The sequence below is a fragment of the Pristiophorus japonicus genome, chromosome 14 (genome assembly GCF_044704955.1).
Source record: "Pristiophorus japonicus isolate sPriJap1 chromosome 14, sPriJap1.hap1, whole genome shotgun sequence".
Classification (NCBI taxonomy): domain Eukaryota; kingdom Metazoa; phylum Chordata; class Chondrichthyes; family Pristiophoridae; genus Pristiophorus; species Pristiophorus japonicus.
In genome coordinates this window covers 178,075,927-178,090,598 of record NC_091990.1, presented here as the reverse complement: position 1 = coordinate 178,090,598, position 14,672 = coordinate 178,075,927, and the positions used below count along the sequence as shown (strand labels likewise).

The 14,672-nt window shown below is 41.8% G+C and overlaps 1 protein-coding gene across 2 annotated transcripts in view; it reads right to left on the bottom strand.

Annotated features, from left to right (window-relative positions):
- Window positions 1-8,534: 8,534 nt before the first annotated feature.
- pik3c2a (phosphatidylinositol-4-phosphate 3-kinase, catalytic subunit type 2 alpha) overlaps window positions 8,535-14,672 on the bottom strand; it is a 142,762-nt gene continuing 136,624 nt past the window's right edge. For both annotated transcript variants that reach the window (XM_070899893.1, XM_070899894.1), the window contains one exon: window positions 8,535-11,410. In XM_070899893.1, coding sequence (XP_070755994.1) covers window positions 11,228-11,410 — 183 coding nt within the window. In that variant the 3' untranslated portion in view covers window positions 8,535-11,227. The remainder of the gene's footprint in view (window positions 11,411-14,672) is intronic.

The window sequence follows — 14,672 nt, the reverse complement described above, 5'->3', positions numbered from 1 at the left end:
ACCATTCAGACAATAATCTGCCCTGCTGTTTTTGCCAACAAAATGGGTAACCTCACACTTATCTACATTATTCTGTATCTGCCATGCATTTGCCAATTCACCTAACCTGTCCAAGTCCCCCTGCAGCGTCCTCGCTTCGTCCTCGCAGCTCGCACTGCTACCCAGCTTAGTGTCATCTGCAAACTTGGAGATATTACTTTCAATTCCTTCATCTAAATCATTCATGTATATTGTAAATAGCTGGGGTCTCAGTGCTAAACCCTGCAGCACGCCACTAGTCACTGCCTGCCATTCTGAAAAGGACCCGTTTATTCCCACTCTTTCCTGTCTGCTAACTAGTTCTCTATCCACGTCAGTACATTACCCCCAATAGCATGTGCCTTAATTTTGCACACTAATCTCTTGTGTGGGACCTTGTTAAAAGCTTTTTGAATGTCTAAATACACCACATCCACTGGTTCTCCCTTATCCACTCGACTAGTTAAATCCTCAAAATACTCTAGAAGATTTGTCAAGCTAGATTCCCCTTTCATAAATCCATGCTGACTTGGACTGATCCTGTCACTGCTTTCCAAATGTGCTGCTATTACATCTTTAATAATTGATTCCAACATTTACCCCACAACCGATGTCAGGATAACCGGTCTATAATTCCCTGTTTACTCTCTCCCTACATTTATAAAACGTGGCATTACATTAGCTACCCTCCAATCCATAGGAACTGAACCAGAGTCGATAGAACGTTGGAAAATTACTACCATGCATCCATTATTTCTCGGGCCACTTCCTTAAATATGCTGGGATGCAGACTATCAGGCCATAGGGATTTACCGGTCTTCAGGCCCTTCAAATTCCCGAACACCGTTTCCTGACTAATGAGGATTTCCCTCAGTTCCCCCTTCTCGCTGGACGTTCGGTCCCCTAGTATTTTCGGGAGGTTATTTGTGTCTTCCTGAGTGAAGGCAGAACCAAAGTATTTCTTCAGTTGGTCTGCCATTTTCTTGTTCCCCATTATGAATTCCCCTGATTCTGACTGCAGGGGACCTATATTAGTCTTCACTAATCTTTTTCTCTTCACACATATATATACAAGCTTTTGCAGTCAGTTTTTAAGTTCCCTGCAAGCTTACTCTCATATGCTATTTTCCCCCTCCTAATTAAACCCTTAGTCCTCCTCTGCTGAATTCTAACTTTGTCGCAGTCCTCGGGTTTGCTGCTTTTTCTGGCAATTTATACGCCTCTTCCTTGGATTTAACACTTTCCCTAAATTCACTTGTTAGCCACGGTTGAGCCACCTTGCCTGGTTTATTCTTTCGCCACACACGGATGTACAATTGTTGTAGTTTATCCATGTGATATTTAAATGTCTGCCATTGCCTCTCCACCGTCAATCCTTTATGTATCATTCTCCAGTCTATCCCCGCCAATTCACGTTGCAAACCGTCGAAGTTTCCTTTCTCTACGTTCAGATCCCGAATCTGAATTAACTGTGTCACTCTCCATCTTAATGACGAATTTTACCATATTATGTTCACTCTTCCCCAAGAAGCCCCTCACGACCAGATTACTAATTAATCCTCTCTCGTTACACAAGACCCAGTCTAGGATGGCCTGCTCACTAGTTGCTTCCTCGACACATTGGTCAAGAAAAGCGTCCCTTATACACTCCAAGAAATCCTCCTCCATCGTATTGCTACCAGTTTGGTCAGCCCAATCAATATGCAGATTAAAGTAATTCATGATATCTGCTGTACCCTTATTGACCGCGTCCCTTATTTCCTGTTTGATGCCATCCCCAACCTTCCTACTACTGTTTGCTGGTCTGTACACAACTCCCACTAATGTTTTCTGCCCTTTGGTGTTTCCGCAGCAGAGCAGAATAATTTCTTCTTACAAATGTTTCCCTTTGAGGCACAGTTTTTACGAAGTGAAACTGTCAAGGTACAATCAGCTTGTTTCCTCGGCCCCTATTTTCTGCCCTGGCTTTCTCCTTGATGTAATGATAAGTAGCGACGACGTTGAACAACGGGTTTACGGTGATCTCAAAATGTGGCTTGGAGATAACTTAGTAAGTGGAAATTAAATGAAACGTTTGCTTTTTCTCCTTCAGTTGTATTTTCAATGGGCATCGTGCAGTGAAAAGTTTATAGTTTTTCTAATGTTGGAAGTACATTGAATGGAATAAGTGAATGAATGAATACCTTGCAAAATGAGGGGTCGCTTGGCTGTGGTTCAGATGCCCGTTTGCTCCGAGGATTGAAGCACGGAAGAGCAGACTAATTTCTTCTTCCAAATCTTTCACTTTGAAGCAATAAGTAAATCTTAATTTACTCATAGCCCGTGCAAAAGAACGTTAGAACATAAGAATTCATAGAAGGAATACACCATTCTGCCGCTCGAACCTGCTTCACCATTCAATGAGATGATCATCTACGTCAACTCCACTTTCCTACTCTGTCCACATATCCCTTGATTCCTTTAATATCCAAAACTCTGTCAATCTGTCTTGAGTACACTCAAAGATTGAGTCTTCACAGCCCTCTGGGTTAGAGTATTCTCGAGATTCACCACCCTGTGTGAAGAAGTTTCTCATCTCATCTCAGTCCAACCCTTCATTCTGAGTCAGTGAGCCCTGGTTCTCAATGCCTCAGCCAGCTTAAACATCCTCTCTGCATCCCCCCTGTCAAGCGCTGTAAGAATCACCACGTCTCTCCTCTTCACTTAAAGGGAAGAGCCGCTGCCATTCTTTAAGTTAGGTCCACAGGGGCATAAATGTCAGCCCAACAGAGCAGTCAGCCAATAAAAAAAAATTAATTTGCTGGCCATGGCAATCGCTCCACCCTCTAATGACAACCACATCGCCATATGACAAGCACTCCAAGTAGTGCACAGACAGAAAAAGGTGCCAGCGGCACTGAGCCGCAGGATCTAAATTTTCTTGGCAGAATTTCTCACTCAGGCGGGGTATATCGGCACTGCGCGCTCTTATGACACACTGAGGTTGGTTTGGCAGCAGCAGAGTGGATCACCACCAGGATACCATAGGAGCGAAATTTTCAAAATGGCGACCATTCCACGAAAAATCGGCATCCATTCCACTCCAGCATGGCTGCCTATTTCCAGCGTCAACAAGGCTTAATGCAAGTGGCAATTTCAACCCCACAGTATGAGTTCATCTCTTTTCCATTTCCTTATCCTCCATTATAATTTCTCCTACCTCAACCTGCAGGGGGACCCACATTTACTTTTGCTAATCTTTTCCTTTTTCCATACTTATAGAAGCTTTTCCAATCTGTTTTTATGTCTCTCGTTCGTTTATTCTCATTCTATTTTTTCTTTCTTTCTCAATTTCTTGGTTCTCCTTTGCTGAATTCTAAAAACCTTCCAATTTTTCGGCTTGCTGCTGTTTGTTTCCACATTCAAAGCCTGTTCCTTTGATCTAATATTAGCTTTAACTTCTCTTTAGCTATGGTTGGATAACATCTCTTGTGAGGTATTTGTGCTTTAAAGGAATGTATGTTTGTTGTAAATTATGTATTAATTCTTCAAGTGCAAGCCATTGCTCATCTACCATCATACCTTTTAATGTAGTTTCCCCTGAGTCTACCTTAGCCAACTCTTCCCCATACCTACGTAGTATCCTTTGTTTAGATTTAAGACCCTAGTTTCGGATTTAGCGAAATCACTTTCAAACATAATGTAAAATTCGATCATATTATGGTCGATGTTCCTTAAAAGCCCCTTTACTACAAGGTTATTAATTAACCCTTTCTCATTGCACAATACTACATGCAAAATAGCCTGTTCTGTAGTTGGTTTCTCAACATAGTGATCTAGAAAACCATCTTCTTTATATTCCATGAATTCATCCTCCACACTATTACTGCATATTTGGATTGTCCAGTCTATATGTACATTAAAGTCCCCCATGATTATTGTATTATCTTTTTTACATGCACCTCTAATGAAGGGTTGCTACAAGTAGTATGTCGCTTGGCTGTCATTGAGATTCACGTTTGCTATGAGGATTGAAGCACGGAAGAGCAGAGTAAATTCGTATTACAAATGTCTCACTTTGATGCACAGTTCTTACTGAGTGAAGCAGTCCAAGTACAATCAGCTTGTTTCCTCGGCCCCTATTTTCTGCCCTGGCCTTCTCCTTGAGGTTATGAGAAGTAGCTACGACATAGAACAATGGGGTTACAATGATCTCATAATGTGGCTTGGGGATAATTGATATAAATGGAAATTAAATGAAATGTTTGCTGTGTCTCGTTCAGTTGTATTTTCAATGGGTATAGTGCAGTGAAAAGCTTTTAGTTTTTCTAATGTTGGAAGTACATTGAATGGCATAAGTGAATGAATGAAAAGGAAGGAAATGAGCAGAGAGCCAGGTTGAACGCGAGTGGTTGCCAACGAAATGTATACCATGTAGTAGTGGGTCGTGTGTGGAAGAGGGTGACATGAGGTTTTCGATTTCTCGCGGCCGTGGCGTGCATAATTGTGCAAACTGGAGATTGTGTAAATGCAGTGGCTGCAGTGAGCAGCAGGGAACAGCAAGAATGAATTGAATCACTAATGAAGTAGCAATCATTAAAAAAAATGGGACTAAAGGTGGCTCAGTCCCCTCGACCTGATGGTTTGTATCCGAGGATCTTAAGAGGTGGCTGCAGCGATAGTGGATGCATTGGATGTAATCTACCAAAATTCCCTGCATTCTGGGGCAGTCCCAGTGGATTGGAAAACCACAAATGTAACGCCCCTATTTAAAATAGGAGGCAGACAAAATGCAGGAAATTATGGACCAGTTAGCCCAACATCTGTTGTTGGGAAAATGCTAGCGTCTGTTATTAAGGAAGCAGCAGCAGGATATTTGGCAAAGCATAATTCAATCAAGCAGAGTCAGCATGGTTTTATGAAAGGGTAATCATGTTTGACAAACTTGGAGTTCTGAGGATGCAAGGAGCAGGGTGGATAAGGGGGAGCCAGTGGATGTGGATTTCCAGAAGGCATTCGATAACGTGCCCCATAAAAAGTTATTGCACAAGATAAAATTCATGGGTTTGGGGGTAATATAATAGCATGGATAGAGGATTGGCTAACGAACAGAAAACAGAGAGTCGGGGTTAATATGAGTAAGTTTCCGGTTGGCAAACAGTGATGCAGGGATCGGTGCTGGGTCCTCAACTATTTACAATCTATATTACTGACTTGGATGAAGGGACCGAGTGTAATGTAGCCAAAATTGCTGATGACACTAACTTGGATGGAAAAGCAAACTGAGGAGAAAACACAAAATCTAGAGAGGGATATAGACAGGCTAAGTGAGTGGGCCATAATCGGGCAGATGGAGTATAGTGGGAAAATGTGAGGTTATCAACTTTGGCGGAATTAATAGAAAAGCAAATTATAATTTAAATGGAGAAAAATTGTAAGTGTTGCAGTACAGAGGGACGTGGGGGTCCTTGTGCATGAAACACAAAAAATTATTATGCAAGTACAGCAAATAATCAGGAAAGCAAATGGAATGTTGGCCTTTATTGCAAGGGGGATAGAGTATAAAAGCAGAGAAGTCCTGCTACAACTGTACAGGCTATTGCTAAGGCCACACCTGGAATACTGCCTACAGTTTCAGTCTCTATATTTAAGGAAGCAAATCCTTGCATTGGTGGCTGTTCAGAGAAGGTTCACTTGGTTGATTGTGGAAATCAGGGGATTAACTTATGAAGATAGGTTGAGCCTATACTCATTGGAGTTTAGAAGAATGAGAGGTGATCTTATTGAAATAGAATATAATGAGGGGATCGACAAAGTGGATGCAGAGAGGATATTTCCATTCATAGGGGAAACTAACACAAGAGTACGTAGTCTCAGAATAAGGGGCCGCCCATTTAAAACTGAGATGAGGAAGAATTTCTGGCCCTTTCGACAGAATGTGATTTACCTCTTCACTGAAAGTTGAAAGATTGCCCCAGTGATCAATGACTGAAGTGGGGCAGAGTAGAATATCCTCAGTCAATCTGCTACTGCCATTACATTTCCGGAAGCAAAAGAGAAAATTCTGGCATTATTGCAAATAACCTTTATTTAAAATATGACCCTCATCCTGCCCCGAAGGATTTGTGTTCTTGATGAGTTTTCACAATACAGGTACCTCATGTGCCACAGGTAATTTCATAATATTCTCCGTTGGTGCATTTTGCCGCTGTCGTTTCACACCCTCTTTTTCCTGTAGGGGCAGATAAAACAGAATGTCTAGCCCAGAGAAAGTTCTCTGGCTTGACAAAGGTGACCGAATTCCAATTTGGTCTCTCTGGAGGGTTGTAAATCTATGGAATGCTCTGCCCCAAAGAGCTGTGGAATCTGGGTCTTTGAATATATTGAAGGCAGAGATGGACAGGTTTTGGAGCGATAAGGGAGTAAAGGGTTAGGGGGAGCGGGCGGGGAAGTGGAACCGAGTCCATGATCAGATCAGCCATGATCTTATTGAATGGCAGAGCAGGCTCAAAAAGGCCAAGTGGCCTAATTCTGCTCCTATTTCTTATTTTCTTATGAATGTGGCGAAGACAAGTGTGGAATATGGTAGTTGAATGCAGTGATGAGCAGTGTGCGCGTCCATATACGTGTGTGTGTGTGGAGGGCTGGTGAAGATTTTGGTTTTGTAAATTGGTGGTTTTGTTGTAAAGGCTGGTTGAGTTGGTGTGATGATGTTTGATGCAAGAGGGAAAAGAAGTGCGGGTCACAAGAATAGTATGGTAGGTGAATGTGCGGATAAAAGACAACAAGCTTGTTTGAAAAGTTGCCGATGGATGCGTTTTTTGTTTGTTTTAAACAAGGATGCATCTCACTGTATTGGCCTCGGCCAGGCTGTACTGCAGCATCTATTCACAGGTGCAACCCAACTACTGAACAGCACCGGTGCTTTGACCAGCTCCGTTTCTGACCTCGGCCGGTTCACCCCTCTTCATCGGACCTGGTGATCCCAGGTTAACCGAGGATGACCATGTGGATACTGACTTCGTGCGGACACCCGATCGGCACAGGCGACAGCAGCCCAGAACTCCTGGCCTCGAGCAATCCTGCAGCCTCAGCCTCCCAGCAGCGGGATCACAGGCGCGCGCCACTGCACCCGGCGAATGCGCTTGTTGCTTCAGCAACCTTCAGTTAACGATAGCAGCAGCTGCTCTACTGAACTAAATCATGCAGATATGATGCATTTAGTAGTGGGTCAAGGATGAAATGAGATTTGTGCTCTCCCGTGGCTACGGCGAGCTGCTGATTTTGCAAGTGCAGCGTGAAGAGAATGTTAAATGATCGAGCATTTTTCGGCGAGAACTCTACATTTTGACTGCCCTTTGAATGATTTCACTCCTGGATGTCCTAGCTCCAATTTTAAGTTTGTGCTCCCCTAGTTTTAGAGTTCCCTACCAGAGGAACTAACTGCTTTGTACCCATTCTGAAGAATGATTTCATCAGTTTAAGCGTTTCAATTCGATCACCCTTTAACCGCCTAAACTGAAGGGAATACAAGCCACATTTATGCAACCTCCCATCATAATATTTTAAGCCTGTTGTCATTTGGGTAAATCTGCCCATTAAGGCCAATAAAAGTGTGCTGCCCAAAGCGAACTCAATGGCCCACAACTTGCGTTCGGAGGATTCAAGCGGCGGATGCCTCCGAACGCAAACATTTCTTCGAAATTACCTGGTTGTCCCGGAAGTTCAGGGACTTGCCGTTGTCACGAAGGCCTTCATGGAGGCACACGTAACCCAGGAGCGTGTGGGCTTTGTACGCATAACTGGGATGACATTGGCCGGCCCAACCTATCAATCAGAGTGGGGGATCCTCATTCATACTTGAGAGTTCTGTATCTGCAGCACCACCATCAGTATGAATGGGAATACCCTCAAAACACACAAACACTGAAAGCCCTCTCAAAAAAAACACATTTAAAATTCATCACAATGCAATTTAATTTACAACAAATTTAATTTTGAAAAATAAATTTACATATTTTAAAAGGGTCTAAAATAAACTTAAAAGGATTTTAAATCTTTAAATTATTGAAAAAAATCTATTATTATGTGCTTTAAAAGTCTTATGCTGATAAAAGCAGGCCATACGCCTGCTTTTATCAGTCGTATGAATTTGACGGACATTCGCTGGGCAGGAGTTGGGCAAATAACCCAACACTCCGTCCAAGTAGGCCCTTGAGTTTTGGAGGCGTGCGATTTGTCAAGAGCATTTTTGACAGATCACAAGTTCCGGGTTTAGGCGTTTGCGCTTCACATGCCCAAATTCAGCCCCAATGTGCTAACTTTTATCCTGGTTTTGTGTAACAAAGGAAATGCTCAGAGTTAAAATTTAAAAGGAGACCTTTCTGTGAAAGGAAGGATTTTACTCATTCCCCACCCCCTAAAATTTGCTGGATAAATCTATTTCAACTATTGCTTAACTGGAACCGATTTCCACATATCGTTCCAATATCCACTAGACTTTTAATAGCACGACTCAAGTCAGAAGATACATGATCTTGTGATTTTAAACTGACTTTATTAAAAACAAGTTACATATTTAACAGTTATGGAGTCACATTTAGTCCATTAGGATGTGGACTAGGATTAGGATTTGGATAGAAATACTGTACATCTTCACTAAGTAAAAAGATAAACATGATCTGGACATACATTTGGTTCTTCGAGCTAAAGGCAATGTAGATCAGACAAGGTAACATTTTTGCTCCCCAGTGTGCTTCTTGGTCTGCTAACATTCACACTTAATACAGTCACAGCATCAAGTAGTGACAACATAAAACATCACAAAATTACCACAATAGTGTGCCCTTCCCTCCCCCACACAAGTTATTTGCAACGTCACTGTCCCCCACTTAAGAACTTAGTTGCAAAGATATTTTTTAAATCGGATAATCTTTGCAAATATTAATTTTCAATGATAGCATGATTAATACAGAAAGGCAGTTTGTTATACGGTTTAAGGCTAAAATTTAGGTTCTCTCAAAAGTACTAAATTCAACCTATTTTAGTGAAAAAATCTTCAATTTCACCATTGAGCTACTCTGAAGGGGATTCTGTTGTAATCAAGAATTACTTGTTCATGCGTTCAGTTGGAAAAGTTGAGCAAGGCACATGAATGATTTAATTTTTTTAAAAACAGGTGGGACCTGTAGTAATGGTGCACTTTTTCTCCCATTGAAGGAGAATCCTTCAGCTTGGATTGAACCTTCAGCTGGTCAAATTAAATCTACATATTTTCAGCTCAGGCATCTTAAAGTTCAAGGTAGTGTACTTCCAATGGAACATATGCAGTCATTATTTTGCAAAAACAGTTCGGGAACTTAAGTTGATTTTAAAAACACAGGAGGAAAAATGTGCCACGATGTAGATCTGAATTTGGATGGTTAGAGACCACAGCCTGAAGAACCTGACAGAGACATCGATTTAAATAAATGACAATTGACACATGGTGTTTTCATATAAGCAACATCTCAATATTTAGATAGAGGGGAAAACGCTGCAAGAGCTGTCGACTTCTATCAGCACAGTTGAAGCGGCATTTTGCATAAATTGCTTTGCCGTCAATTAGGTCAACCCTCGGTAAGGGAGACATTTTAAACAAAACAAAACACTATGTGGTCAGTTTGTGCAAATTGGTCTTATTTGGAGGTACCCATGCTTACACAGGGCAATATGAATAAAAACAAATACCTTTCAGTTTTCTCTCCAACAATTCTGCATTTCCACAGTGAGCTGCAAGTTTTGCACACAGAGCAGCAGCAAGTGTAAATATTGCCAAGGATTACTGTCCGCCTTTATGTGGACTGAGCAGCTTGTGCAGGGCTGTGGCAGAAGGACAGACTTGAAAGAAAATAAGGTACAACTAACCATTTGGGTGCAGCAGAAAATCATGGTGGAGAAAGGAATTTAGTTTTGGATGAATTCGCCAATTACCCGGTGCTTCTTCACAAATGAAGAATTTCAACAAAAATATAGCATACCCACTTGCATTGATCTTTGATGTGCCTTTTCAATTATAACTGTTTGCCTTTATATTTAAAAGCTTTCAACAATTACTTTTTAATTGGTTACATTTTGCTTTTCCACACTCAAGTGCCCTTTAATGTAACAGAAATGGCTGAAAGCAAAATTGGAAAAAAAAATGTGAAATCCACATTTCATCAAATACCAAAATCTTTAAATTTTGCTAGCTGTAATATGTGATTGCAAAAATCACAGTATCCCTCAGCTCAGATTTTGGACCTTTATTAAAAAGTAGAGGATCTACAACTGAATTCATAATTTCACCCCAAAACTTTGCAGCTTCCCCTTTCACACAATTGTGATTTAATAACCCACATGTGAAATGCTGAGCGGTTGTGCATGCCTTTCTATGCACTCACTTTGAATGTGTTCTTGCACTTGTATGGAATTAAGTCTGTCTGCAGTGGTCATTAGTTCTGGATCTTCTCCAAAGGCATTAACCACAGTAACCCCGGAGACTGCACTACCACAAATGAACAGTCTCCTTCACAGATCACAGCAACCAGCAGTGTGGCTGTGCACAAAACTGATGCTTCAATTGGGGGGAAAAAATGTAACTTCTGGATTAGAATTTGAAGTCGAGAATTAGTGTTTACAGAAATAGTATTTTCAAAATTTGAATCTTCATTCTACACGTGTACTATACAAAAAACCAAGGGGCACGTTCACCCTTTCCATTCAGTTCTACTTACAGCAGCCCAGTAACGTGCAATTACGGCAATTAATACCCTAGTGGCTAATCTGATGTGTGCTGTTCCCCAGGAAATGTTGTGCCTCTGAGCAAGTCAGTGAACTCTGCAACTTTAATTTAATTGAGAGCTTGCAGCCGTGACAGAGAAAGGCACCATTTCGAGCTTACAAGCAGTGAAGTGCTTCAGTATTTTCTTTTGGCACATACGATTTCCCATCATCCTTTAATCTGAAGATATTCAAAAATAGATATAAAATGAAGGTGACACGAAGTGCATGCAACCAATTTTTTAGGTGATTTCATCAAATTGATTGGTCCACTGGTGACGTGCATCAGCTGGAATTTGCTTTTTGTCCACAGTTAATTTCTTCTTCCAAGTAAAAAAAAATTGCAGGAGTTCGGATTCGGCCTTTCTTTGCAAATTGTTCCACTTCCCAGACTGTTTGCGAGATCTGGGGGGGGGTGGGGGTGAGGGGGTTACGCATTGGATGCAGCCGTCAGTTTGTACCAGTTAATGGTTTCTTTGCTCAAGTCAAACTCTTTCAGAGTTAGCGTAACGCCACCCAGGTAAACATTTTCTCTTAACGACTCTGCGCTCAACACGCTCAGCTGCAATTCCCTCTGTGCGAGTGATTCTTTACTGTATCCGCTGTAGACCAACTGAGTGGAAGAAAACATTTATAAAACTGGAATTGCACATTTTATAGACCCCTTAATGTGTCCATGCCCATCAGCTGGACCCAGTTTTGCTGTTTAGAGATCTTATAAGTGAACTGAAGAATGTTTCTCAAAAAGGAACATGTTGCAGGATGTGCTGAGGAACTTTCATAATGTGCGCAGCTCTTTCCTTATGCAAGACATTTATTCGGATAGCTCATTCAACGATCCTGGCACAGCTGTAGGCTGATATGTATGCAAGATGCAACATTATTTTGTATATTACAGGAGCTCAGCCCATAGCCAAACACACCATTCACAGTCTATTGGTTTTGTTGCAACTGACCAGTGTTGTGCCTGATTAAACTGTAATTGATTGCTCAACATTAACGGCCAGAGACCATTATTTCAGGTTACACTTTTCAAAGAGTTCACTTAGAATGAGACAGCAATTTTCGATTACTTACCCTCAAGGCATTCTACAAGTGAGGGGGAGGAATAGATAGTGAATAGACATAAAAGGTCAGGCCCAAACTCTGATACAAGAATGACTGAGTGGAATCCATGGCTGCCTCAAATTATGGGGACTGGATAATTAGCATGTTCAGGTGGATAGCCCATGTCTGTAAAGCTGCATAGGTGCCTGTTTTCCTCCACTTGCCAATGCCTCCCCCACCCCCTCCAACACCAAGTAAAAGGTCACTGCACAAGATAAAAGCTCACAGGGTTGGGGGTAATATATTAGCATAGATAGAAGATTGGATAACAGAAAACAGAGATTCGGAATAAATGGTTCATTCTCTGGTTGGTAACCAGTAGCTAGTGGGCTGCCACAGGGATCAGTGCTGGGACCCCAACTATTTACAATCTATATTAACGATTTGAAAGAAGGCATTGAATGTAACGTAGCCAAGTTTGCTGATGATACAAAGATGGGAGGAAAAGCAATGTGTGAGGACAACACAAAAAATCTGCAAAAGGACAGACAGGCTAAGTGAGTGGGCAAAAAAGTGGCAGATGGAGTATAATGTTGGAAAGTATGAGGTCATGCACTTTGGCAGAAAAAAAATCAGAGTAGGTTATTAATTAAATGGAGAAAGATTGCAAAGTGCCACAATATAGCGGGACCTGGGGGTACTTGTGCATGAAACTCAAAAGGATAGTTTGCAGGTACAGCAAGTAATCAGGAAGGCCAATGTTATCTTGGCCTTTCTTCCAAAGGGGATGGAGTATAAAAGCAGGGAAGTCTTGCTACAGCTATATAAAGGTATTGCTGAGGCTACACCTGGAATACTGCATGCAGTTTTGGTTTCCATATTTATGAAAGGATATACTTGTTTTGGAGGCAGCTCAGAGAATGTTTCGGAATAGGTTGATTCCGGAGATGAGGAGGCTGACTTATGAGGAAAGTTTGAGTAGGTTGGGCCTCTACGCATTGGAATTCAGAAGAATGAGGGGTGATCTTATTGAAATGTACAAGATTATGTGGGGGCTCGACAAGGTGGCTGCAGAGAGGATGTTTCCACTGATGGGGGAGACTCGAACTAGAGGGCATGATGTTAGAATAAGGGGTCACCCATTTAAAAAAGAGATGAGGAGAGATTTTTTCTGAGGGTTGTAAATCTGTGGAATTCACTGCCTCAAAGAGCTGAGGAAGCTGGGACATGGAATACATTTAAGACAGAAATAGACAGTTTCTTAAATGATAAGTGGAGCAGGCAGGGAAATGGAGCTGAGTCCATGATCAGATCAGCCATGATTTTATTGAATGGCAGAGCAGGCTCGAGCGGCCGTATGGCCTACTCCTGTCCCCATTTCTTATGTAATTAACACACCTCGCTGCCACGCCCCCCCCCCCCCCCCTCTGCAACACACCTCACATACCCTCCCCCTCCCCCCCCCAAAAACCCAACCCCATCCACCCTCTCCAACACTGGGCTCTAGAAATAGGGGCACCAACAAATTTTCAGTTGCAATGTGATCTGCAACACTTGACAGTACAAGGTCATGAATCCCCTCTGGGATTGATCAATTTACTTCTTGTAATGTATGCATCTGTGAGCATGCTCACAGGCTTGTGGAGCTGTTGCACTTCGAATGGCTTAGCCAGTCACGCGATGTTCACAAGACTCAATAAAACCCCAGTTAATTGAGTTCAGGTTCTCCACAATGAGGCATGCAGTGTGAGCCTGCTGGATGAACAGGTAGGTTTCAGTTTGATTGTAAACATTTGCTAATAAACCAGCTAATTCTTTACAGCAAATGTGTAGCTGTGAAATCTTAAGCAAAGAACCCATGAGGCAAATACATTACACTTTTGTTGAGGTCTGGGGGATATCCACGGCGTCACTGGAGCTGAGAGCTGCTAAGATTTCTTCAGGGCATAAAGAGTTTGTGAACATTCCAAAATGCTAAATAATTTATCTACAACTGAATTATTTTGATCACTTCAGCAATTGTTCACACAAAAAAAATCTAGAAATAAAAAACTGGGACCAGTAAAAGTGACCAAAAAGCTGTGGAATTGTAAAAACCGAATTGGTTCACTGATGTCATTAAGGGAAGGAAATCTGTCACCTTTACTCAGTCTGGTCTATGTCACTCCAGTCCCACACCAATGTGGTTGACTCTTAACTGCCCTAGGAAGTCACTCAGTTAAATCAAAACTTCACCACCATCTCAAAGGACAACTAAAAATGGGAAATAAATGCCAGCCTTCTGGCAATACCCAAATCCCATGAATGGAAAATTAAAAAATGTAATGGGATGCTGCAGATGTACCAGTGTAAAAGAGCTGACTTGGCCTAAATCTGTAGAACAAGCTGGTACAAATCAATGAACTCAAACCAAGAATGGAACTGCAGATGGACTGAGTCTGAGCAGGGATGCGCCATTTAGTTAGACAAAGGCATAAAAGGCAACAGCACACTAGCTGCAGCGAGAAGCCTTGTCTAATATGCAAAGAAGTGGAAAACCAGCCAGCAAATTTAATTTTTGGTTAAGTGATTTGTTCTGGCAAAGGATTTCCAACTGTTGAGAAGCCAGTGTTTTCACCCCCAGCAGACATATCCAAAACTGCTGACCTCAGAGAGCAAAGCACAATGCTTGCAGTAAGCACCGTTATCCATAAGGTGTCACCTCATGCCAAGTCACTTGCTTTAATTATGTGAAATTCTCAGATCCTTGCACAGATAGAATCCTGTACTTGCAACTCTTAGAAATAGCTTTGTAATTACTGTCCTTCAGACTTCAACCACTCACTTGT